Source organism: Nyctereutes procyonoides, unplaced genomic scaffold (assembly GCF_905146905.1).
Source record: "Nyctereutes procyonoides isolate TBG_1078 unplaced genomic scaffold, NYPRO_anot_genome, whole genome shotgun sequence".
NCBI lineage: Eukaryota > Metazoa > Chordata > Mammalia > Carnivora > Canidae > Nyctereutes > Nyctereutes procyonoides.
Genome location: NW_026575048.1, coordinates 39582889 through 39610413, shown reverse-complemented (window position 1 = coordinate 39610413; position 27525 = coordinate 39582889). Strand labels below are relative to the sequence as shown.

At 46.4% G+C, this 27525-nt stretch overlaps 1 protein-coding gene across 1 annotated transcript in view; it reads left to right on the top strand.

Annotated features, from left to right (window-relative positions):
- Positions 1–27525, top strand: part of TCF7L1 (transcription factor 7 like 1) — a 160775-nt gene that overhangs the window by 122515 nt on the left and 10735 nt on the right. Inside the window, exon 4 of the mRNA XM_055327240.1 lies at positions 18153–18236. Coding sequence (XP_055183215.1) covers positions 18153–18236 — 84 coding nt within the window. The remainder of the gene's footprint in view (positions 1–18152; positions 18237–27525) is intronic.

Below are 27525 nucleotides of genomic sequence, written 5' to 3'. Positions count from 1 at the left end.
TTTAATTCAGCATGTGTTTGAGTGACTCTGAGTCTGCCTGATTCCAAGGAATTGTTAAGTAGCGTGGGACATTTAAGAATGTGACAGAGAAAATCAAGATGGATCATCTAGAGAATTTGGCCAATTAACTTAGAAAAAAGCATTCGCATGAGCCACACTTACCTAGCCTGGCTCTGTATGCATCATGGATCTTGGGACACAGAGATATCATTGTCACTCAGTTTAGGGTTTGCCTTTCAGAGCCAGTGTATAGGGAGCAGGGCCTCAGGAAGGAAGTGGCAGAGATGTGAAATCTCGGGGTCGTCAGATGCAGGCCCTGAACACGGCCTGACCACCTCCCAGCCCTGCTCCCCAAACAGCTGCGAGAAAATCAAGTTCTGTAAGCAGCTTCATGCACCGGCTGTGCCTAGATTTGGTGTAGTACCAGTCACTTGGGAAATGACATGAGATTTGAGAAATGTTTTAGGGGCTTCTGAAATGTACCCCCTTCCCCAACCCAACTAGCCCAACCCCAGATATTTGAAATTCCATAAAGACCAAGCCCTCAATTTGGTTGGAGAGGTTGGGGAATGTGACACGGTTCTTCTCCCAATCCAGAAAGGAGGCATGTAATGTGCTAACGCCATCAGGAATGCTAAAGGAATACAGTGAATTTGCTCAGTAACATCAGCAAGAATCATGGCTGTGGGCATTTCCCCTCTAACCTCCCAAGCAAGGGAGGATTTTGTATTCTCCATATTTACCAGAAACGTCCACTTTGAGCCTTATCCATGTAATCGTTCCTCTGTAATAAAGATAGTATTCTGCGCAAGGATGGAAGCAGGCGTGAGACCAGGTATTACACTAGCACAAAAAAACGTTGAGTGGGTAGGTGGGTGGATGCTTGCTCTGGGGGATAAGGAGAATGTACAAGGGACAGAACCACAGATCCATGAAGGCCATCTTTGGAAGAGAAGCCCAAACAGTGTGTAGAACTACAGAAAGTTGTTGGGGAGGTGGGGAGGAGAGGTTGTTAGCATCTGGAAGAGAGCCCATATTAGCATCACCTGGAGAACTTTTAAAAACACGGATGCTTAAGCCCTATCCAAGAACAGTTAGACCATAATGGGGACAAGGGACAAGAATCAGTTTTTCAGTGCCCCTCCCAGCAGCTCTGATGCCCAGCAAGGTCCAGACTCTCCAGTACACTAGACCAGCTCTACAGTGCTTCTCCTCTGAGCAGAATGGCACTCAGATCTTCCCCCTTTGGGGCCCCCTCCTATGTTCTGGGAAAGGAAGGAGCAAGAGGAGAGTGCCAAAGCACAGGGCCTGCAGAGTGGACCCTTCCCCAACCAAAGAAGGGCGTGTGCAGCTGGCGGTCACAGCACCGCTAGCCCAGCACATCTTGTCCAGGGACCGGCAGAGATTCCTAAGTGGCTGAGATCACCCTTTTTCAGGCCCTTAATGCGGATGGTTAGAAAGAATTGTCAGGGGCCGGATGCCATTGAAGGGAAAATAGCACTTAGTTCAGAAATGTGAGACTGGAGATTTGGGTATAGATTCTACTGTTTTTTTCTGATTGGTTTTATCTAAGATTTCTACGCAAAAAAAAAAGTTATTTTCGTTGCATGTATTTTTTCTAGCATTTGAAAAGCAATACATGTTTAGTCAAAAGAGAAAATAAGGGACGCCTGGGTGACTCTGGTTGAGCATCTGCCTTTGGCTCAGGTCGTGATCTCAGGGTCCTGGGATTGAGTTCTGCATCAGGCTCCCCATGGGGAGCCTGCTTCTCCCTCTGCCTATGTCTCTGCCTCTCTGTCTTTTATGAATAAATAAATAAAATCTTAGAAAAGGAGAGAGAGAAAAATAAAAATAACCCATAATTTTGTCATTCAGAGATGAGTTCAATTCACCCTTTAGTGTATCTCTCTCCAGATCTCTCAACACATATATCAAGATATATATTTTTAAAAAGTAGGATCTATACATGTTCTGTATCTTGCTCTTTCACCTAACAGTAAACACCTCTCCGTGTCTGTAAATACTCATCTACTTCATAAATTCAGATATCATCATTGCAACACAGTGTACTTAATATCTTTGGGCTGTGATAAACAGCACTTCAACGAGCCTTCTCCCAGCTACATTTTGCTCACATCCTTAATTATTTCCTTAGGATACATTCCTACGGGTGGTACGCCTTTGGAAGACTTGATACATGCCTCCAAATTGCACAAGAAAGGTTTACTAATTTACTCTCCCACCGACGAGGTTTGAAAAGTGCCCATGGTAATTAAAAAGGAGAAAAGCCTTTGCCAATCTGACAGACTAAAAGTATTTAACTCCTTAGTGAGTTCATAACTTCTTTATCTCAAATTCTGCACACGAATGGAAGTGGAACCCAGAGATTTTCCTTGAGTGCTTGGATACGTGCCTGGCCCTGAAGGATCTTGTTTGTCCAACCCACTAGGTTTCCCAAGGCCTTTCCCTGATGTGGTTTTCAATATGGCAGGTATCCTTTTGTGTGTGTGTGTGTGTGTGTGTGTGTGTGTGTAAACCTTTTATTCATTTAAAAAAAAATTTTTTATTGGAATTCAATTTGCCAACATAGAGCATAACACCCAGTGCTCATCCCGCCAAGTTCCCCCCTCAGTGCCCGTCACCCAGTCACCCCAACCCCCTGCCCACCTCCCCTTCCACTACCTACCCCTTGTTCATTTCCCAGGGTTAGGTGTCTCTTATGTTTTATCACCCTCACTGTATGGCAGGTATCCTTATCCAGAGCCTTTGCTCCCACTACTCCTTGCTCCAGCCTGCTTCCGGTGTTTGCATGGGAGCCACCAGGGGGCAGTGTGGAGCTTTGACCACACTCTCCATAGTGAAATCTTTAATAACAGTCATTCCTTTGTTGTGTTACATGACTTCTGCTGGTTGGCAATCATAATGTTGATTTGCTTAGAGTAATATTTTATCTCCTAATTATTTTTATATTTACCCTATAGTTTATATGGCAAAAAATAACTTGATCCATAAAAGCCCTCAAACCTGGGTTATTCTGGGATCCCTGGGTGGCGCAGCGGTTTGGCGCCTGCCTTTGGCCCAGGGCGCGATCCTGGAGACCCGGGATCGAATCCCACGTCGGGCTCCCGGTGCATGGAGCCTGCTTCTCCCTCTGCCTGTGTCTCTGCCCCTCTCTCTCTCTCTCTCTCTCTCTCTCTCTCTCTCTCTCTCTCGCTCTGTGTGACTATCATAAATGAATAAAAAAATTTTAAAAAATTAAAAAAAAAAAAAACCTGGGTTATTCTAATCCCAACTCTGCCAGTGGCCCGACTGCCCTTAATCTGACAAATGCCAGGATGGGCTAGAAGGGTGATGTAGTTTTTTTTTTTTTCCTCTTCCAACACAAGTACAAATGAAAGAGTTATTAAGAGTGTGGCTTTGCGGGGATCCCTGGGTGGCTCAGCGGTTTAGCTCCTGCCTTCAGCCCAGGGTGTGATCCTGGAGCCTTGGGATCGAGTCCCACATCAGGCTCCCTCATGGAGCCTGCTCCTCCCTCTGCCTGTGTCTCTGCCTCTCTCTCTCTCTCTCTCTCTCTTTCTCTCATGAATAAATAAATGGAATCTTTTAAAAAAAAAAGAATGTGGCTTTAGGGATGAGACAGGACTTGGGCAGGACTTATTAAACTCTTGATACCTTAGTCTCTACATCTGTTCAATGGGGAAAATGGCATCAACTTATAAGGCTGAGAGGGTCAAATGAAATACATGGAAATAGCTTGGGACAGTGCCTGGCACAAGTTAACTTGCCAGTAAATATTATCTTTAGAGAAATCTGTTTACTCTTCTACACAGACAGTTTGGTGTCCTTGGCTCTTGCACCTACTTATCTGCTTACCTGAAATGATACTAGTGTCAGACAATATGATTTCAGAAATATTATATCCCATAGCAGCACTGAGCAACACACTCCCACCATTGTGGCCCCCTCTACAGAAGAGGTAAGATATATCACGTTATGTTTTATAATCAACATATATATTAAGAAGGTACATATGAAAACAATTGGAAGCAGATATGATTGCAGTGAATGTTTGATTTCATCAGTCTTACTGTATTTAAGTAAATGGAGTCTTGATTAGCCAGTGCACTAGGGTGCATGGACAGCCATTCACCCAATCCGTCGTCTTCCCAAAAAGGTTGTGGTTATCACCGCCCTCACCCTAGACCAACAAGATTAAGGTTTCTGGCAACACCCCCAGGAGCATGGTCACAGATGGCCTTTGGCTTTTGAATACATCCCCTCCCCCACCCTCTTCCCTGGAACTGGCTGAGAAGCAACACTTGGAGGTAGAAGCAGTTGTGTCTCTAATTAACTCTAAAATGCAGTGCTATAGTTACCAAGCAGCTCACACAAATGAGGTGCTGTGCCACAGGCTGTGAGGATCCAAGGCACAAATAAGTTTTGATTCCTGTGCCCAAAATGCTTAGGTGGAGGTGATGCAGGATCCATGAGTGTGGCTATGGGCTAGGAAGTCAGTGGAGCAGCACAATGTGTGACCAGGAAGAGGGACTGAGCCAAGGCAAGGGGTGGTTAGGAAACCATTGCAAGATCAAGGGTGTTAGAAATGGGAAAAATATACTGTGGAAGTTGGTGGACAGGACTTAGTGACTCCTTCCTTACTGGCCAGCAGACAGTGAGGGAGAAGGTGAAGGGAAAGATTTCTAAGGTCTTTACTTGGGAGAGCACTGGAGAGTGGTGGGTCTGAGTGAGAAGCATTTGGGAAAAAGTGTTGTGTCTTGGGACACACTGACTTTTGGGTTCGTGTGCAGAACCTTTTCTGGTTCCTGAGGATATCCTCATAATTTGCTGTAGCCTCTGGATGGCCATAACAGGTGATTCTGTGACAGTGTTTCTGTAATGGCACCTAGCTGCATAATCTTGGCCACATAGCACCTACATTATTTACCTAATATTTTTCTCTGAGTTGACTCACTTTTTTTTAAAAACAGGAGGGATCCCTGGGTGGCGCAGCGGTTTGGCGCCTGCCTTTGGCCCAGGGCGCGATCCTGGAGACCCGGGATCGAATCCTACGTCAGGCTCCCGGTGCATGGAGCCTGCTTCTCCCTCTGCCTATGTCTCTGCCTCTCTCTCTCTCTCTGTATGACCATCATAAATTAAAAAAAAAAAAACATAAAAACTTAAAAAAGGAGCTTCATTGGGCACCTGGGTGGCTCAGTGGTTGAGCATCTGCCTTTGGCTCAGGCTGTGACCCTGGGGTCCCAGGATGGAATCCCACATTAGGCTCCCTGCAGGGAGCCTGTTTCTCCCTCTGCCAGTGTCTCTGTGTCTCTCATAAATAAATTTTTTAAAAAATATTTATTTATTTATTTATTTATTTATAAGTAAATAATGCTTTGTTAAAAGCATTCAAGAAATCACTTTTCGTTTTTTACATCTACAGTATATGTATATTTGAATGCCTATTAAAATGAATAGTTTAAGTTGATTAACAAATTGATGTTATTTAATAGAATTGAAATGGGAACTGAGAATGAGGTGCAAACACATCTCGGGAAGTGAGGAGTAGACGTGTGAGTGGGTGATGTGATGGTGTGTATAGAGTATCTATATGCAAAGAGTACCCACAATAAATGTTCCTATAGCCCTTCTACTGTCCTATCCTAGTTTCTTTGCCCTCACTTCAGGACAACCGCACAATCACTGGGTGGTGCCCCCTAGGTGACTAACCCACTTGTGTCCACACGCTGCACGCACACATGCACACAAGGATGGGACACAGGATTCTATACCTCAGGCTCCCTTATCAGCAGTGATGGCCCTATGTCGACGTGGCTGGTGTGGCCTTATTCTTAGCATCCTTTATTGCCTGTGGGGCCAGAGAGCTCTCCTAGAACTGCTCACCGATGGAGGGACCTCCCCAGACATTTCCCACTTCCTGGTGCTCTGGAGTTGTTGACTTTGGCCAGCCCCTGGCCGCCGGAGTGCTGGAGAAGGGTTCTGGAGGGAGGCTTTCACAGCTCTGTGCCCCGGGAGGCAGCTCCAGGCCGCTCCAAGCCGCTCCAGGCCGCCTGGCTGTTCTTTTGTGTTGTGTATTTTACTGGCCCTCGATAAGCACTTCCTGTTCCCCATTGATTATACACAGATCCTGCTTCCTTTCTCCTCAATACCTGGGATGATTTCCAGCTTCTCCTCCCACGGGGGGAAATCCATAAACTTCAGAATTCCCAGGCCTGCTTTTTGGTCAATGGGCTTCATGCAAGCCATTATTCTTTTTACTGTCTGGTCACATTCTTTGTGGCTCCTTCACCTCTCTCTGGAAACTTTGTTCCTCATTATGCCAGCCTAGAGACAAATATTCCTGAGGCCTGGTCTTACCCTCTCTTCGTAATAGTCAAAATATCTATATCTACCTTGAAGCATAAGTCAGACCAAATAAATAGACTGCACCTCCAAGATCAACTTTAATCAACTGTTAGTGGCTGCCTGGTGTATTAGGTTAAGGATTCTGAGGTCTTCACATAACAAATATAATGAAGAATGCTATGATCTGTTAGCCATGTCCACCATGGGCAGCCTTCATGCTCTGTATTTGCTACCCCAAAATTCCAAGGTGAGATTGGAGCTTCTAGAAGACCAAAAGCATGCTCTTGTACCCTTTGAGTCATACCATAAAAGTCCAAAGGTCTGTTTCTTAGTGCCGACTGGGCATCAACTGGTTTATGATCATGGGAAATTCTAAATCCAGAAGCTTCCAGTAGGCTCGTTTTCCCCCTTTTTTTAAGTGAGGTTGATGATACCTGCCTTATCTTTATCTAGAGGTCATTAAAATGTCATGAGATAATTAATATAAAATGCTTTAAAAACTAAAATGATTACAGAAGTGTATCTTGCCCATGTGACCCAACTCTCGTGCCACCTCCTGCATGAAGTTTTCCAGTTTTTCTGTGAGAATCCTGTCTGCCACAACCCCTCTCTTCTATGAGCCTATCATTTGCTGACTTACATTCTAGTTATTTAAGCACTTAAAAAAAATCTCCCATTGCATATCATGCACAGAAACAGATACCTTTTGTAGGAGGTGCCCACATCATATTAATGGGGTGCTCCAGGCAGAGCTTTCACTCCATTGCAATCCGTTGCGTAAGTTGGCAGTTCTATAAGAATAGGAAGCCACCTGCTACCTTTAAATACCTTAGTTTTTGTATTTTAGAAAGGTATTTCTAGGGGTGCCTGGTGGCTCAGTTAAGTGTCTGCCTTCAGCTCAGGTCATGATCCCAGGGTCCTGGGATGGAGCCCCACACTGGGCTCCCTGCTCAACAGGGCATCTGCTTCTCTTCCCTCTGTGAGCATGCTCTCTCAACTAAATAAATAAAATATTTTTTAAAAATGAAGAAAGATATCTCTAGGGGCAAGTGATGGATGAACTAGAGATGGGGAGACAGAAGCAGTAGTGACATTATGGAGGAGGATTAGGGTGTTGATCTAGCACCCTATTCTTTGAGCTGGACACTGGACATTGTGTCAGTCCGGGGCATAGTAACCTTTGTGCACCACCTCCCCCTTCAGACTGTCTGGCTACCTCCTAGTGCTCCCTAGATGGAGTCTGGAGCAGAACGGACTCAGAGCCAGGAGACCAGAAGCAGAAAAAAGGCTGCTGCAGTAGCCCAGCCATGAGATAAGGAGGTCTTGAATCCCTACAGTCTAGAAAGAGGTCTAGAACCCATGGAAGCTGTTGGCTAACAGAAGGTGGAGAAGCAAAGACATGAAGGCAGATTTTGAGGTTTGTAGTTGGGGAATCTTGAAGACGGGCTGGGGAAAGAAAATTAAATCTAGGACACATTTTAGTAGCTTTGCTTACTCTTGCTATGATACAGCACATGGTCATTGTAAAAATTTCAAAGGGATAAGAAAAATGCAAAGAAGAAAGTAAGGAAGTTGCCCGAAATTCTAAAACCCAGTGATGCCATTTTGGTAACTGTCCTTCCAGGTTCTTTAACTGGCTTTTCTCCCTAAACAGTTCATGGGAGACTTTTATTCAGGTCGATACAGGTGAATCAACCTTAGGGTACACAGAGCTCGAGACCATAGGAGGTAAGGGAGGGGAGGGCTTCCGGGTGGGAAACATGTTCCCCTAGATCTGCCAAATAATATGGGGTCTGCAGGAGGCCTGCAGGGTTTGGTAGATACAAAGCTACCTCTCTTTCTCAAGTCCTCAATGCCCTTGCAGTGATAGAGACTGGAACAAAAGCCAGACCACTGAGTGCTGAGGCATGGATGGGAAGGTGGTGAGGAAGGGGAGCAGCCAGCCAGCAGAAGGACTGGAAGGGAAGCAGGGAGATGGCCATGCACCAGCTCCCCTGCCCACTAAGCTCCAAGCAGCAGTGGCAGCTTCCTGCCCCCCACTTCCACAGTCATCCACCCCACAGGCTATGCCCTCAGATCAGCCCTTCTTCAGATGGGCAATGCAGTAGAGGTTGCACCATGCTTTGTAACTCTTGAGGAGCCACGGAGATCCTTCTCCTGCACAGCTCACCAAGGCTGCCATTGCCCTGGCAGTTGCCATACCTTCCCTCCTCCCCACCCCCCCACCCCCACCCCCACCCCCACCCCCGCTCCGGAGGTGGTAAGTCTACTTCCTCTTGGCCACATACATCTTTTGCCTGTCCTTCAGATCATTACCTATACATGTGACAATTCCCAGCCTCACTCACAGCAGGAGAAATGCAAATTGGTATAAGGAGCTACCGTTTTTCACCTGTCAGTTTGGCAAAGATCAGTATGTTTGATGACCCTGTGGGCAAGGCTATAAGCTCTTTTTTATGTTACTGGTAACAGTGTAGACTGAGAAATTTGATAATACTTCTCAAAACCTAAACCTTTGACCTGGCAGCTCTTCTCCCAGCTGCGAAAGTAATCTACAGCTGTGTTAATACGTGAGCATATGATGAGTGTTCGAGGATATTCACTGCAGCAAAGACTGGGAAGCACTTACATGTCTGTGAATATGGACTGTTTTGTAGATTACAGCATTTCTGTACAGTGGATACCATGGAGCCATTCCACAGAATAAATCCGCTCTAGTATGGTGCTAGGTGAGCAAGGTGGGGGTGCATATGTGCAGGCCAGAGAATAGGGCACAAAGCTCTGTGCAGGGGCCTAGGCTCTTTGGCCAAGTCTGAGCCCACAGTGGGGGCCGGGATAGATGATCGTACCTGAAAAGGGGAGTGTTGTCAGTATAGACCAGACATGGCCATGACACGGCCCAAGGCAGAAGGGAGAGGAAGAGGGAGCAGGCTGGGTTCAGCTGAGGGAAAGGAGGGCCAGGTGTCCAAGGCCACTTCCTACAAAGCTGCCCTATGGTGACTATGTCACCATATGTGTCCAGCAGTGAGAACAGAAACTGCCCAGGCCAAGCCGACCCCAAGATCACAGCCAGTGTGAGAGGCTGCCTAGATGGAGAAGGCCTGTAGTTCTAAGCTTCAGAAATGAGGACCCAGTAGCGATTTGTGTAGCTTTGACTTTGTTTTGGATGCCCAGTGCTCTAGGGGCAGAGTTTCCCTGTGCCTTCTGAAAAGAGCACACAGAGAGATCTGCCTTGCTAGAGGGCCCAACCCTGCATCCAGACCTTGGGCTGGGCCCACGTTAGCCAAGGACCGCATGCATCGGCCTTCCAGGGTCTGTGAACAGAGCCAACAGCCCCAGCAAGCCAGAGCCCCCCTCAGCCCCTGCCTGTGGGCAATGTGTGCCAGAGCCAGTTGCTACCCCACCAATCATCAGCTCCTCTCCCCAACCCTGCTGTCAGGGACTCACTGTGGTAGCTTGGAATCAGCTGTGGTGGGAATATTTGCACTGCGATACCGGCAACTGCTGCAGAGCGGGGTTTGTGTTTGGGTTTTTGCTTGGAGAGCTGGTCATCACACATTCACTAGCAAACCACTGAGCAGGACTTCTCCACATGTAGCACCCAGAGATGAGTGAGTGGTCGACTCTCTTAATTAGCTCTTCCCTGTCCCTGGGGAATGTGCAGGTAATAGGCTCTTTGAGAAAAGTAACTTTAAATTTTAATGACTACACACATATTTCCTGAGAGCTCATCGGGTGCTCAGCCCTGTGCCTGGTCCTTTCCCAAGTGACTTCTGCACTAGATAAAAAAAATTCTTCCAGATGGTAGCTGCTATTATTCCCATGTTACAAATGAGAAACTAGAGATGCTGAAAGATGGGTAGCCTCCTCAGGTCCAGCTTGTGAGCAGAGGCCAGTGAGGACTCCAGAGTCTGTTTCTTCAGTACCTCCATGCAGTCTCCACTCTTGGGAACCCACTGTGGTTTAGACAGACATTTCATGTTTTTCTTCCATGGGAGGCCATCTGGTCCAGGCCCCTGCCTGCAGGCCACTGAAGTAAAATACCCCCATTTTAAAGGTGAAATGATCAAGCGGCACCCTGGTGGGTCAGTCGGTTGGGCATCTGACTCTTGGTCTTGGCTCAGGGCATGATCTCAGGTCATGGGATCAAGCCCTCTGTTAGGCTCCAGGGAGTCTGCTTAAAGATTCTCTCCCTCTGCCTCCCACCCTCCGAGCTGTTTCTCTCTCTTTCAAATAAAAGAGACATAGGCAGAGGGAGAAGCAGGCTCCCCACAGGCACCCGATCCTAGGAGCCTGGGGTCATGACCTGAGCCAAAGGCAAATGCAAAACCAACTTTTGGTCAAGTCTGGTTTGCAGAATTGCCAGATTCTCCGAGTTGGAAGAGGAAGAGAATAGTTGAAGAACATCCAGGAAAGAAGGGAATTATTTGACAGAATGGGCAGGGAATAGGTGTTTATGGGAACACTGAAACTTAACCAATCCACTCTTATTTTTGAGTTTACTCTTCAGTCATGAAATATTTTTAGAGCCCCTCCACTGCCAATGCAAAGGAGGGGCTCCAAAAATATTTGCTGACCTAAATGCTGTGACAGGTGCTTCAGAGAAAAAGTTATTTTGTTGGTTTAAAACACTGCAGAAATGTGGTTCTAAATAACTTTTCCAAGGAAAATTATATATGTCTTATTTCATGAAAAGTAGCTTGTATTAAGACATTTTGGATTTATTTGTAACAACTCACCTATTAACAAAAACTTAAGAAGGAACTCCACCTTCTACACATGAGCAAAACAAAGAAGGTGATTGTGTGTTTGGGATTTAGTGCCACCCACAAAACTAAGCGAGTGTAGAAACTACTCATCTTTAGCAAAGAAAATAAGGCATAAGAGTATAAACTTTGCTTTTTATACTTCTCCCAGAACATTGTCTAATTCATCATGTTTGGAAACCAGTTCTAAATACTTTCACTTTATCTTCAGTGATTTCCTGAAACGAAACATTTGTTCTTAGTTGGGAGAGCATTTCTGTCTCCCCACTAATGAGCCCATTGCTCAATGTTGGTAGACTTTCAAATTTAGATCAACTTCTGTCCATTTTGACAGAAGATAGAGGATCTTTAACAGGCCTCCAGGAACTGGCAGGGTTGGGTGTCACAGCCTCCAAGCTGCATTTACAAATTCTTGGCGATAGTAGGCCAATTAACCGGAGAGCCAATCACTCAAGAGTGAAAGGAGCTCTGTTATGTGTGTTCCACATCTCTAAAGGATTCAGAAAAGACTGGACAACCCAGTGTTAGAGATGTGGAACCTAGGGCTTAGGAGGTTGATAAGTACTTAAGGTTTAACATGGGACAGGGGCTGGATGCATCATGAATGCTGTCTCCTCGGCGAGAAAGTGGGGATGTGGATGTGACCCTTGAGGACCTTATGGTCCAAAGGATAGAAAGCATTTGTAAATGGATAACAACAACACAGCATGACGAGTGCCATGGGAACAGCTGAAGCCCAGAGGTGAGAGTGACTGGCACTTTGTGGGGAGCTGGGAAGGTGACCTTGGGACAGGGTTTTGAAGAAGGGGTTAGAGTTTCCTTTGAGTAAAGGATACTCCAGGCTGGAGAGCAGCCGAGCAAATGGCACAGAGTGTAGTAGTAGAAACTGAAGTGCAGTTGGTGTCGAGGTGGGGGAAGGGAGGTTGAGAGGGTGCTAGGGGGTAGATGGATAGGGGAGCCGGGAGGGTTGAAACTAGAAGGTATAGGTTGGCCCCAAATTCCTGGGGAGTTGAGGACTTTATCCCTTGGCCCCCAGCAGCCAACCAGGAAAAGATTTTAAGCAAGGAGGAGATCTGATGAGTTAGTTGGATTTTGTTTTGGTGTTTTGTTTAAGCAGGCTTCATGCCCAAAGTGGGACTCAAACTCATGACCCTGAGATGAAGGATCGCTTGCCCTACTGACTGAGCCATCCAGGCACCCCCTGATGAGTTAGTTTTTATTATTTTTAAATTTTTTAAAAGATTTTATTCATGAGAAACCCACAGAGAGAGAGAGGGACAGAGGCAGAGGGAGAAGGAGGCTCCTTGCAGGGAGCTCGATATGGGACTCGATCCCGGGACCCAGGATCACGCCCTGAGCCGAAGGCAGATGCTCAACCACTGAGCCACCCAGGTGTCCCATGAGTTAGTTTTTAGAAGCTAAACTCTTAGAGAATTTGGGGAGCCCTTGCAGTAGTCCCGATGAGGAATGATTACATCCCCAACTGTGGCAGAATGTAAAGAGCAATTGATCACTGGTTCGTAAGTTTTCATTTATAATACGATTCTTTGTGTTAAAATATTGCATTTTGCCCAATGTCCTTGTCACTGTGTGGTGGATAGCTGTCTGCCTGTGGGCTTGGGTTTCTATCCTGTCTTCCTGGGTGGCTGCATGCACCATATGATTTCCTAAGATGGAGGTCTGGGGGACCCCTCTTCTCTATTCGAGGGGCTCTGGCTTTGGGGTTCCAGAGTGTCTGTTTATCACTGGGGACCTGAGAGGCAGGAAAGAGTGGTCATCTAAACTGAGAGGCTTCTGCTGTGGTAGCACAGAAACCGCGGGACAGGAAAGTTTGAGGAAAGGCCCTTCCTTGTGCTGCTGGCCTGTCGCTATCACCAAGAAACGGAAGGAATTCTGTGGGGTGGGATGTTCTCACCTGGGAAGCTTTTGGAGATGACTAGTTTCCATCCTTCTAAATGTAGTGCACCCCTTCTGGGAGCACCGCTGTTGATTCTGTAACATGAAGCTTTGCTTCCTCTCTTGCCTGGGCCCTGCCTAAAGGGTTTTCTGTGAGAACATGTGAATGGGGAGAATGTGGGCGTTACCCAGAGTCCTGTAGAGTCCTGTCCGCACCACTGCAAGCTTGGAAGGGGCAGATTTGGCCCAGGGGTGGGTGGGAGGGGGGGGCGCGTTGCTGCCTTCTGGGAGGTGGAGGGTTAATCTCCGTAGCTCATTGGCAGTTCTGCCTCTGTACGGGGCATGCTGGGATTTCCTCCCAGCTGTTTTACATCATGAAGATTTGTATGTTGGGGAAATTCCAGGGCACAGCTGCAATTAATCTGCTGCAGAGTCTTCAAGCTAAGCAGGGATCCTGTAGGAACGATTCTCCACCGCCCTGCAGGAAAGGGGGTTCTGCCTGTCTGGTTAGAGCACCCTTCAGAGGCACCCTTCCCTGGGCCCGAGTCGAATGGAAATAGCCCACCTGGCCAAGCATTCACCCCAAGGAGGCCACTGAGGAGGGGCCAAGAAGCAGAAAGGGAGCCAGAGCATGAAGGAAAAGAGGTGCACCCCCCCCTTATAAATCATAAAGCCAAGATAACACGGATAGCAACACTTGATAAAGATATCACAAAAAGGAAAACCTTTGTTCACTCTTCCTTAGGAATGAATGGAAAACTAAAAGTCTTAAGACACTCGTGGTTAGCATTCCACAATACAGAGCAAGAATGAACAGGCAACCATCACCAAACCAAGGTTTACCTGGGAAATGCAAGAGTGCTTTCGTGTAAGAAAAATCCATCACTGTATACACATTACAGCTGAGTCAAATAAGAGAGAGCACATGACCATTTTGGTGGCTCTGGGAGAGTTCAACAACTGTTCAAGGAAAACGATTTAAAAGTATGAACAGAACCGTCCTTCCTTAATAAAGACAGGTTCTAAACCATAGCCTCAGTCTACTTAACTGGGAACTACAATAGTGTCAGCTCCCCAATTGTGTTCTATGGAACGCCAATCCCCAGAAAGAGTTTTCTAGATCCCATAAGAGTAGGGAACTGTGTCTCTGTCAGGTCTCAGTCATACAGTAGCATAATAAGCAGCATATGTAAATCAAGAGTGGTAATACTCGCCATTTGGATCTGGTTCTTTCTTTCTTTTTTTAAAAAAAGATTTTATTTATTTATTTGAGAGACAGAGATGGGGGGGGGGCGGAGTGAGAGGAAGAAGAAGATTCCACTGAGCAGAGCCTGTTTGGAGGCTGGATCCCAGAACCCTGGGATCATGGCCTGAGCCAAAGACAGATACTTAACCGACTGAACCACCCAGGTGCCTGAGGACTGGTTTTTTCTTTCTGTTTCTGAGCATCAGAAGAGAGTACTTATAGACAGCATCTCATGAGCGCCAGCCATTGCTATTGCTTGGCCATCAGTTGCATTGATGCCACACAGGTTCTGTATTTTACATAAGGCAGGGAGGTAGCCAGACCATCTCCACTATGCTGCAGCCTGAGCATGATGCACTGGTCAGGAGCCAGGTATAATCAGTGGGATGGAACCTATACTAAGCTTGGAGAAACCTGAATTTTTAATTTGCCCACATGGCACTACCATGTGAAGACTGTAGGCTTAACCACACCTGTCTTAATCCCCAAGGACATGATCCCACTGATAGCTGGCCCCATGGTAATTTGTGGGGCTGGCTTCAGATAAAAAGTGCAGACAAAGAGAATTTTATTGCCACTAAACATTGGGTTAGGCCCGACCCGGGAATTCTGAATTGCCCAGCCACCTCCACATTTCTGGTGCTGAGGTGGGAGAGGATTACAGGGGTGCTGCTGGCTCCTGCTGTCTGGATTCATGGTTCTGGGAAGCTCAGCTATCTGTTTTGAATGCTCCTTTCTTCAGAATTGCGATCCAGAGTCATTTGATAGTTAAGCTACAGTGGGCTCCAATGTCTTTTTATAGGTCTACCCCTCCCCCCCTCATCACTTGTTTCAAAATCTTAAAAAGGCAGGAAAGTAGAAAGAGGAAGGAGACAATCCTTCATCTTCCCGCCTCCCAGAATGAATCCTTACTTGTGCACAAGCACACCTGCACCTTGGTGCCTTCCACCCCACCCCCATTGGCTGCAGCAGGAACAGTTCTGGACCAGAACTGCTCTCTCCAAATGTCTGACGGATCTCTGTGGAGCCAGGCTTCAGTGCTGGATAAGGCTAAAGGTTTTCACCTACCTCTAAGCTTCCAAGTCTCAGTTAAAGTCATTGAGTGAGAGGGAACCCTACAGAGAAAAGAGGACAGTGTTGTCTCTTCCACCCACTGGAATTCCGGGCAGTGGGTAGATCAGACATCAAGTGTGTGATAGACAATCGAAAACAAGTAGCTATTACTAAAAGCACTTGCTCTGAGTATGTGTGTCTCTGCATGTTTACACCTCAAGAGCCCCAGCCCGAAGGCAAACCCTCATGCAGCTCATAGTCTAGGAGTACCAGCTCTCCAGCCTCTAGAGCAGTGATTCTCACTGAGGGACGTTTGGCAGTCTGGGGACATTTTTGGTTTTCACAAATAGGCAGGAGAATGGGAGCTACTGGCATTTGGTAGGTAGAGGCTAGGGAAGCTACTACACATCCTGCAGTGCACAGGACAGCCCGCACAATACTCAGCCCAAAATGCCAGTAGTGTCACAGCTGAGAAACCCTGCACTAGACTCCATAAGCCAGCTCTGGCTCACGACCCCAGAGGTCAGCAGATAATGTTCTTTCCCAAACTAGGATTCAGATGGGTTCTTATCTGAGAACATCTCTGGTAAGCCAACAAGGCTGAAGATGTTCAGCGTGTGTCTTTAGGACTCCCAACTAGGAAACCAGATGCTGGTAGAGTTGGTGGGTTTCGGGAACCCTCCTACTCTGTTTCATGTTGGGGGTGGATTTGGAACACTTGAGCATGTGGTATTCGTGATTGTAGTTCAACTTCCAAAAATAAACAAATGTGCAGGTTGTTGCTTCTAGAGAAACATCCCTATAGGAGAATGTTGATGTGTATATATTCCTTCAGCTCTGAGGTGGCCAGCCCTGTGCAAGCCAGAAAGGGAGAGAGAAAAATCCATTCGAGCAAAGAAAAAGCTGGGGTGGGGACACGGTTTCAAGAGGGAAGCGTTCTGACTCATGTTGCAGTGAACGGTGTGAGGTTTGAAGTCAAGGGACCTCAGCGGCAGCACTCCCATAAAGTTGGGCTAGTCACCCTGTGTTTACCTCCATTAGCTCCTCTGAAAACTTGGGACAGTTACCCCTACTTGTAACAGCAGGGTTGCTGTGAAGATGAAACCAGTTTACATATGTGAAAAGGCTTTGGAAACTGCTCGCGTGGCACACAGGTTATTCACTGAGGAAATGAGTTTTAACTAATGATTCCAGTGTTTGCCCAGTCCTTTTAACTTGCCAAAGGCATTGAAATCCCAGTTAATTCATCTAGGAAGTGTTGGCTCTGGGCAGGGTAAGGGATGAGTGGGGGTGGAAAGGGTCAGCAGAGGCAGGAACAGAATTGTAGTCAATATGGCAGCGGGGAGCGGGAGAGGGGTACATACCCGAGGGCCCGGAGTGGAGACTGTTCTTTATAGGCTTCCCACTTCCCACGCCTCCCACAGCCAGGCCCAGGCCCACTTGGCACATCCCACCTGCAGTGTGTGTGACTCACTGGCCTTCTGTAGGTGTGTTCTATGGCTACTATCCTTGCCTGTGGACATTGTTTTGAAAGCCCAGAGCCTGCCCCTCTCAGCCCATTTTTTTGTGGCTGATGAAGAGCAAAGGGGCGCTGCCCATCCTACTTTTCCAATCCTGCATACGTAGCTCCAGACCAAATCACAATTTCTTTTTTCCCTGAAATTGAATGACCAGAGCAAGGGATAACTCAGAGACTTACTTCTGTCTCTCTGAAACTCTTCCTGGAGCCATCATTTCTCATTGGAGGTGTAATTTTCAAAGTAACCTCAAGAATTCTGTGAAGAGGCTGCATAGCTGGTCTGCTGCCCAGAAGCACTGTATCAGTGTTGACACTAAGACAACATGTGTGCTTTAGCCCCTGGCAAAGACTAATGGTTTGCTTATGGAAATGATAGCTGCCGTTTATCAAATGTCTCCCACGTGTGAAGCGCTGTGTTCCATACTTGACATTGTCCCTAATCCTTCTCACAACAAGTAAAGTCATTGACCTAGCCTTGCTTTACAGATGAAGAAACCGAGACTCAGAGTTGTTAAGACACTTGTACAGGGTTGCACAGCCTCCATTGGACATAGTGAGACCCTAAACCCATGAGCATTTGATTCCAGACCCCAAACGAGCTCACCCAGGGCCCCTCACTTCCTCCCCACTCATTCTCTTCCAGGCCCTTGCCAAAGACTGCCACGCCAAGGTTGAGGAGAGGCGTTTTATTCCAAGAAAGTGTGTTTGCATGTGTGTGTAATGTTGAGGGTTTACTGTTTGCTTTGGATTTTCTGCAATAATACAGGGTAAGGTACGGGGTCATCTTTTCAAGGTTAAGAAACGCTGTAGCTTGAAGTTAAATCCGCATCTTTGAGTAAGGATAGATATGACTCATGACTCTTCGAGTGTTGGGCAGATGGTTTTTATCCATTCACTCCCCCAGCTACTCCTGGAGGCCATTTCTTAGGTAGTATTGTGTGTGATGCTAGAAGCGATGGGAATGGGACAAGATCACCATCTGGGAGTTCTTGGTCCCTTGATGAGCCCTGCTTGTCCCATGACTGGAGCAAGGGGAACCTGACCTTAGCGATGGGCTCTTGGGATACAATGGTTGGTGAGCTGCTGTGAGTGTCCCCCACAAAATGATGGAGGGGGGGGGGCTAGTGGGGGTGGGGGTGATTATAAGCATGTGCCCTCCCCAGAGATGGTCATTTGGGCGCTGCCCAGGAAGGAGTGTGTGCAGGAGCAGTAAACCAACAGTAGTAACTGCAGAGGCCTCCTCTGCCCTCTCGGAGTGCTCGCGGACCTCAGCTCACCAGATGCCTTGTGTCTTCTGTCCCCTGTGCAGTACCTGCAGATGAAATGGCCCCTCCTCGATGTCCCCTCCAGTGCCACGGTCAAGGACACCAGGTCACCATCCCCAGCACACTTGGTAAGTCTGTTTCCCCTTCAAGTGCCAGAGGGATACTCTCCCTCGCCTCACCTGGTGTCCAGGCGTCCCCTCCACCTTCCCGAAGCCGATGGGGTCTAGCAGTGTTGCCCCAGGGGTGTGCCTCGGGTGAAGAGCTGAGCAGGCAGGGGTGTAGTGATGTTACCTGTGTGCTCTTCCACCCCTTCCACCTGAACACACACACGTACCACCAGGATGCTGTGTGATTAGAAACGCCTGGCCTGACCCTGACTGGTGCCCCTGGTCCTTCCCGCTGCCTTCAGAATCCTTCCGCCCTTCCACCTGGGCAGCGGTGGTGTCCTTTCTCTCTGCTGGAGCTCCTTCTGCCTTGCCACTTCTCCTCCTAGCTACAGGCAACAGCAGTTGAAGAGGCTCTTTTATATAGGATGTCATAGGAAAGAATTAATTAAAACACGTGCAAACAAAAACCCCAGCAGGGTAGCTCAGGGCAGCTCAGGCCTTTGTGTCAAGCACTGCAGCAGCTAAGCCCCGGAGGAAGATCTGGCTGGTCCTGGGAGGCAGGAGCAATGGGGTCCGAGCAGGTCTCCCCTCCTCAGGACTTAGAGTGGACTGATGTCCATGAGATGGTCCCAGGACATTGCCTTCCAGGGCGTTTCTTAGGAGCTCGGGCATCCTCATCCCTAGCTTTAAGACCCACACACCCCTAAGGTAACTGGTGGTACACACTGTATGGTGAGCCTCAGAATCATAGAGGGTGCAGCTAAAAGGAACCCCACTGGCATGACCTACACATTCTACAGACAAGGAGACCTGGGAAAACATGGCGATAGATAGATAGATAGATAGATAGATAGATAGATAGATAGATAGATAGATTTTATCTGTTTATTTGAGATAGAAAGAGAGAGCATGAGCAGGGAGGAAGGGCAGAGGGAGGAGCATGGGACTTGATCCCAGGACCCTGAGATCACGACCTGAGCCGAAGGCAGATGCTTAACCGACTGAGCCACCCCAGTGCTCCAATGTGGTGTTGTTTAAAATATTGTTATGGAAAATTTCACCTGATCCCTTTACCCACACTCCCCCTCCTACTACCCTGGGTTGCTTTAAAGTTAATCCCAGACATATTATTTCATCTCATTTTAAGATACTCTGACAGCCTTTTTTCATTAAAAACTTAGAGTCTAGTTGAAAGAAGATCTACATAGAAGATGAATAAAGGCTCGATGAGCCCATATGATTTCCAGTAATTATGAGAGCAGCTTATGGAGGCAGAGCCCTTGGAAGTTTATAATGTCATGTGTAGTTCTCAGGTGACTGTCGCTGTCATCCACTGGTGAGACAGGTGGGGAGAGCCATCTCTCACCGTCTCGAGGAGAGACCAGTGACGGTGTAGGGAACAGTGACCAGGCAGCTGTCCCTTGCAGGCTGCCTCTGGGAGGCTCTGTGGTCAATCACCAAGGCCTGAGCAGCCCCAGCAGCAGGCCCGGGTGGTATCTCTCTGGTCCCCAAGAGTCCCATTTGGCGTGGCCCAGCCTGAGGTCTTGATGCCCTCTAGTGGTCAGTCACGGTGGAGGACCTGGCATCCCACATCCTCTCTGCCACAAACCTGGCCTGTCCCCTCCTGGCACAGCTATCTCTCTTTAACTGTTTCAAGTCTTTGTTCACCTCCCACCCATCCTGTGGCATCTTCCAGCCCACTCCAGTGGACCCTGAGACAGCATGGCCCTCCCTCTTCTCCTCCCTCCACATAACTGTCTCTCTGCATGTTGTCTAAAATCTCTATCTAGGGGTGCCTGGGTGGCTCAGTCAGTTGGGTATCTGCTTTTGCTCGACTCATGATCCCGGGGTCCTGGGATTGAGTCCCACATCAGGTTCCCTGCTCGTCAGGGAGCCTGCTTCACCCTCTCCCTCTGTCTGCTGCCCTGCCTGCTTGTGCTCACTCTCTCAACTCTCTCTCTCTCTCTCTCTCTCTCTCTCTGTCAAATAAATAGATTTTAAAAATAAAATGAGGGCAGCCCCGGTGGCGCAGCGGTTTGGCGCCTCCTGCAGCCCGGGGTGTGATCCTGGAGACCCGGGATCGAGTCCCATGTTGGGCTCCCTGCATGGAGCCTGCTTCTCCCTCTGCCTGCATCTCTGCCTCTCTCTCTCTCTGTGTCTCTCATGAATAAATAAATAAAATATTTAAAAAATAAATAAATGAAATGAAATCTCCATCTACTATTAGAGGAAGTAAGTTCCCTTTAAAACTAGCACAGCTACTTGTTGAGCTTCCCATCCTTCCTATCGCACAGAGCCATCCGTCTCTGAAAAATAAAATAAAAGCCCTGTGTCCAGCCCTCCTCCTCCTGCAAGCATTATCTTATTTCCCTTGTGGTGTTCATCCCTGGTTTCTCCCACAAGAGCAGGACTCCCACCTCCATCACTACATCATTTGTCCTGGTAATCCCCTGCAGCCTGGCTCAGCTTGGCAACTGCCATCTCATGCCTGAGTCCAAGCACTGCTCCTGCTTTTTCTCAACACAGGTGGCATCAGGCAGTGTTTTCAGCCCTCTGCTTCCTGGAATCCTCCTTTCATGGCTTCAGAAACCTGTACTCTGAGACACTAACAGTTCTTTGCCTTCTCTAAGCTTCCATTCTTTCTAGACTTTTCTTTCTTTCTTTCTTTTTATTTTTTTTTAAGATTTTATTTATTCATTCATGAGAGACCAGAGAGAGAGAGATTGGCAGTGGGTGAAGCAGGCTCCATGCAGGGAGCCCGATGTGGGACTCGATCCCAGGACTACAGGATCACGCCCAGGGCTGAAGGCAGGTGCTAAACCGCTGAGCCACCCGAGGATCCCCATAGACTCTTTTCTTTAGATAAATTAGGGTTGTCATTCTCACTTACTATTTCCCGTAAAATATGAAATCCCTAAACTCTCGAGGTTCCATGCCTGTATCTCCAACAGCCAGTCATTCATCCAGTGCAAATACGTGCTCTGCAGACACTAATTCAGCATGGTGGTGGAGCAGGGGCTCCCTATTTTGTCAGAGCAGAGAAGTTTGAACAGTTGACACATTGCACCAGATAACAAAATGGCTAATTTTCTAGCAAATTGTGTATGATCACATTCTATATTCTAATATAGAAAAGCAGGGCTGGCTTAGTGGAGTGTGTGACTCCTGATCTCGGGTTATAAGTTTGAGCCCCACATTGGGTATTAGAGATTACTTTAAAAAAATTTTTTTTTAAAGGGCAGAAACAGCCCTCAAAAGCTTAAGAAATATTTATGGGAGAAGACCTTAACATTAACTTGCGCTGCTACAGATTGGGAGAAGACCACCCTTCTCAGTTTTCATGTCAGAGCATTTCATTCTGACTTCTGAGACACATTATGTGTGTGTAGGAGCAAAACCTGACACCGAGGAGAACCATCTATGTGTCAGAGGGTGTTTTAACACCATGGGTTTGAATCCAACCCGGCCTCTTCCTATTGGTGCAGCTTTAGCCAAATTACTTCATCTTGCATTGCTTTGGTTTTCTTGTCTCTAAAATGGGAATCAGAAGAGGACTTGATCTCAAGAATTGTGTCCAAATGAGCCAATGCATTATAATGATTTTAGAATTATGCCCAGTATGAGGTGAGCCCTCGATGACTATCAGCTCTCTGCTGTTTGCCACCACCACCACCAATACTCTTTAAAACAAGGAAAGAACGATTAAAATACCGTTTAATTAGCAGACTGAGGTGATGAGGGCCTGCATTAGGTGCCAGCTCAAGTGGACAGATCGCAAAGGTAATAGAGATAATGAACCTATAGAATCTCACATCTACTGTTCCAAGGATATGATTTAATTGGTCTGGGGTAGAGTTGGTATCCTTGTTTTTTAAGCCCCCTAAAAGATTCTAAGGGGTAGCCAGAATGGAGAATCTTTGCCCTAATTGTAAATCAGAGGCAAATGAGAAGAAGGAGCTAGAGATGAGAATGCAGTTTACCAGGTGCTGCCTTCTCTGGGCTGGAGGTATAAGTAGGACTTGAAGGTTTGGACCCTGGCGTTTTTATTAGAAAATTGAAAACACTCAATTATGGGCTTCATTTAGAATCACGAGCGAAATATTTTAAGATGGGGTTTGCCCTGGGAGAAGGGCAAATGAAGGAAACAGCCTGCATACTTGGCAGGGATTTAGTGAGTCACGTCAAAGCTGCCTGTCAAGGAAATGTGTATAAACAAGCCGTAACTGGGCCAGGGTGGAGATGGAGTTAAGTGTTATTACTGCTTGGATTTTATGCTTTAAAAACAAGCTCTAAAAACTGAATCGCTGTGATATTTTTTATGTAACAACTTGTCGTATCTGATCACTGTAATCTCCTTGCGTGTAGACTGTTACCCAGACCCCTCACTGTGGCCCCATGTGCCTGTCCCGGTCTTTTCCTCCTCTGTCCCTGGAGGACTGTGCCGAGTGCACAAAACCAATTCATGCACTTCCAGAATATAACCAACTCAGAGAGGAGTCAACGTCTATTTTGCTCATGTTTGTTCTTCCTGCACCTGTTCTAACACCTAGTACAGAGTAGGTGCTCACAGAGCATCTGTGGATGAATGGAAGCCTAACTGATCAGGGGAAAGGTGGTACCCCTTGTAAACCCTTCTCTCCCTATTGCTCCATTCCTTCTTTTCATACAGGACTTTTTCTGAGTCTTTTTTGAAATTGTGAAAGTAATGTTTGTGCTGCGTAAAACACTTGGGAAGATGCGAATGCACACAGAAAAAGACCTGTAATCCTGCAGTTTTGTTATATGGAACTTCATTCTCTTCTGTATTTGTCTGCTTGTGCATGCCCCTCTGACGTGCTTTCTAGAAGATGGCCAAAATGATTCCTTTAAATAGCAGACACCTCATTTTGCTGTTAAATATTGGGCCACTCTGAGAAGCAACTTGCTTAGCCTCATGTCCAAGGTCTGATTGTCAAGCCAGTGCCTTGGAAACCCTTCTGAAGAATGGCCACCTTGTTGCTCTGCCTTTGGGCCTATTAGTCTGGCTTTGCTTAGCATGCAAGTTCTCAATTGAAAACATTTATTGAGGTTTTCTTTTTAAAACTGTACCTGGGGCAGCCCGGGTGGCTCAGCGGTTTAGTGCCGCCTTCACCCCAGGGTATTATCCTGGAGACCTGGGATCGAGTCCCACGTTAGGCTCCCTGCATGAAGCCTGCTTCTCCCTCTGCCTGTGTCTCTCTGCACCCCCCCCCTTCTCTGTCTCTCATGAAATAAAAATATATATATATATATATATATATATATATATATATATATATATACCTGGTTTCTCCATTTTCTCAACAGCACCTGTTGGGGACCCAAAACAGTTCAAAACTCATCACATAGCCCTTTGCCACTCTGGTCTGCCTCCAATACTGATTTCAATTCTTATTACACAGTATTAACTTTTTTATTTTTACATTATTTTAAACTTGCAGAAAAATTATGAGAATAATACAAGGAACTCCCATCTTCTCTTTATCTAGATTCAGGAATGTTGCCTCATGCTTTGCCCTCTCTCTTTCTCTCTCTCTGTGTGTATGTGTGTGTGTATACATCTACATATATTTATATGTTTTTTTAACAACTTGAAAGTAAATTGGAGCTATTGTGCCCCTCTACTCCCTGAATACTTTGGATATATTTCCTAAGAACAGAGATACTATCTTAGAATGACTACAGTACACTTATCAAAATCAAGAAATGAACATTTCGTATTACTTTCTAACCCACAATAGAGATTATGATTTTGGCTAATGTCCCCAATAATGTCCATTACAGCCATGTAATGAGAGCTCAGTCCAGGATCACACATGGCATTTACTTGCCATGCCCCTTCTCTCCTTGGATGTAGCAGAGTTCCTCAGCCATTGTCCTTTCTGACCTTGAAGTTATTTGAGAAGTCCAGAGCAGGTGTTTTATAGACCATTTGGGTTTGTCTGTTTCCTCATGGTCAGACTCCGCTCATGTATTTTTGGCAAGAATGCTACCGCACTGATGCCCTGTCCTTTTCGGTGAAGGACCCCATTGGGAGGCAGGCCTACCATATCCTGTTTGTGCCCATATCGGGATGTCAGCTTCGATCATTTGGGTAAGGTGGTCTGTCATGTGTCTCCACTGTGGTGTTGCTCTCTTTCCGCTTGTAACTCCTAAGCGCCCTTGGGGGCAGGGGGGCTTTGAAGTTGTCTAAGTGTCCTGTTTTCATCAAACTTTGATTACCTACCTCCATCCCCTTGTTAGTTTCCACTACTGAGAATTTAGCTTTGGAGACTTCCTACTCTTCCCACTCATGAATCTTACTGTAGAGCAGAATGGACATTGTGGAAGGTCCAATCTCTGTATTGATATCTCTGTATTGGTATCCCTCCTGGAAAGGTGGCAACGGATAGAAGAGAGAAACTAAGAAGCCAATCAACAAGTAGTGTTCCTGGGAGAGAGAGACCAAGCCAATGAAAACAACAAAAGGCAGTAAATAAAAGGGAAACTGGGCTTTAAAAACAAGCACTTGAATTTATAGGTTGGAAGAGCTCACCCAAATTCTAGAAAGTAAATGAAAATTGACATTCACCTGTGTATATCTTGGTACCGATTTGAATTGCGAGGGTTTAAACTTTTTTTCCTACAAGCATTTATGCAGGGGAAAAAAAGGGCCAGTGTCAAAGAAACAAAAGTAAAGGTAACATCAGGGTTTACTTTTGCCACTTGCAATGCCAGCAAACACTGGGACAAGGAGAGTATTGATAAGGAAAGATTTATCCCAAGAATTTTATGTGCAGCCCTATTTGCGAGGACCTCAAAGACGTAACACTGCTTAGAAGGGCCTGAAACCCATTCTAGTTCCCTAAATATTATCTCTCACCCATTGCCTTGCTTTGTCTTTACATCCTCCGTGGCTTGCCACAGGTGAAGAGCTCAGAAAGCATTTAATACGGTAATATAGACTCTCCATCCTCATTTTCTTCTCTCTGCTCCAGTCCACTGGCCTCCTTGTGGTTCTTCAAACATGCCTAACAGACCACCCATCTCAAAGACACCACTCTGATGTTCCTTCTACCAAAATGTTCTCCCCCACCTGTCCACAGGTCCAGCTCCCTGCTTCCTTCAGGCATCTTTTAAAAGTCATTTTATCCTCGAGACTTCCCTTGTTCAACCTGTGTCACAATCCCCTATCCCTTTGCCCCAACTTAGTGTTTCTTCGTATGCAGTATTTCTCAATATCTAATCTATCGTTCCCTTTTAATTTTGCCTACTTTTCTATATCTCCAATTATAATATAAGTACCATGAGAATAGATATTTTTGTCTAAATAGATGAGTCTGTAATGCATTCACAAGACCTGGACCGGTACCTGGCATATAGTAGATACAACAGAAATACCTGTTGCCCCCCTGTTGCCCCCTCCCCACCCCCTGTAGTGAAACAAGAAAGAAATTTATCTTGTTGCTCTTATTGTTATGATTGGTGTTTTCTGTAGGGCCAGTTAGTCCACCAATTCATCTACGTCATCAGAGGTCCAGATTCTTTACATTTCTGCTCTGTCGACCTCTAACCCTTAGGCTGCCCAACTCAGTCCCTGCTGTGTAGACAGTCTCCATAAACATCCAATAACTGAAAATGTGGATTGCCATTTCTCTCAGTGGAGGAAAATTCTGTATAGGAGACATACATTCAGACTTCCTTTCCTTAATAGAATACAATGATAGAGTGCCAAAGAGGTTACATTTTGCCTTTCAAGTAGTATTTGTCGGAGTGATGTGTGTGTGTGTGTACAGAGAAAGAGAATTGAGACTTTTCCCCCCCAACTTAAATTCAGTTCCTATATGGCCCTGGTTCTATTATATGTAAATCTTTCAATCTTATTTTCTACACTACCAACCAGCCATCTCCTTCTGAAATATTTTACTAATTTTAAGAAAGACATGGGGGTAAATTAGAGACAGGTGGCCGGAAAATAGTGAGTCCAGAGACTATGGCGAATGAGGGAAGCAAAGAGAAGGTCTCAGAGAACAAGGTATTTATCTTCCAACACTTGATGAACTCTCATTAGGTTGAGGAACTACTTATCTGAGTGATATGCCAATGCACAGAGAGATCTCCTAGGACCTACAGTGGGATGCGTGTAAAGAAAGTTGTTCTCTATCCAAGCTTGGGCAGTGAATTCAATTGGTTATCTCCAAAAAGTTGTGCAGATACAGGATGTTCCATTGAGGTACTGGTTGGGGGTGAAAACACTATCCCTTATGTCTTCATCTAAAATCATTAGGAAGAAGTTCATCGTTGCTGTACAAGATATGAGGGGATCGATAGCAGGGACTTGACGTACTTGTTGATTTTCAGCATACTGCAGTTCACATGAGCCCATCTGCATGGATTTACACCTTACTAAGGTTTGGTTTTTTTTAAGATTTCATTTATTTATTCATGAGAGACACCGGGGGGGGGGGTTCAGAGACACAGGCAGAGAGAGAAGCAGGCTCCATGCAGGGAGCTCAATGTGGGACTCGATCTCAATCCTGGGACCCCAGGATCACGCCCTGGGTGTGAAGGCAAGCACTCAACCCCTGAGCCACCCAGGTGTCCCACACCTTACTGAGTTTTAACTAAAATAACCCACAAGGAAATGTACAAGTAGCTTCAAAAGATTCCTGCGATATCCTTAGATTGGAAATGCTACTACTAAGAGCCCCAGTCAACCAAACAAACACGGCAGAACTGACACTTTTTATTGATTAAGTTATATGGTCAAAAAAGATTTGGAGACACCCCCCCCCTCCAGGTAGCCCTGTCTTGGGGGGATCAGGTTCCCTTCTGAGAGGATCACCCACAGAGAAGGTCACCTCCATCACTAAACAGACAAATGGATGTAGACAAAAGAGAGTTCTTAAATGCATAAAATCAGATGCAGTCAGCACGGGTGGTTCAGCGGTTTAGCGCCGCCTTCAGCCCAGGGTGTGATCCTGGAGACCCGGGATCAAGTCCCACATCGGCTCCCTGCATGGAGCCTGCTTCTCCCTCTGCCTGTTTCTCTGCCTCTCTGTTTCTCTCTGTGTCTCTCATGAATAAATAAAATCTTAAAAAAAAATCAGATATAGCAACAAGCTGAAGGAACTCTCTGTATCTTTTCTGGGCAGTGTGTTGGCGCATCTGTGGCTACTTTTGAGTGATACCGCAAAGTTAAAGCTCATCTGTGTTTAATCTACACAACCTCTCCTGATCCCCAAAATCAGGATCAGGAAGCAAAGAGAATAGTGCATGAACTGAGGGGACCAGGAGGTTCTGTGGATGCCTC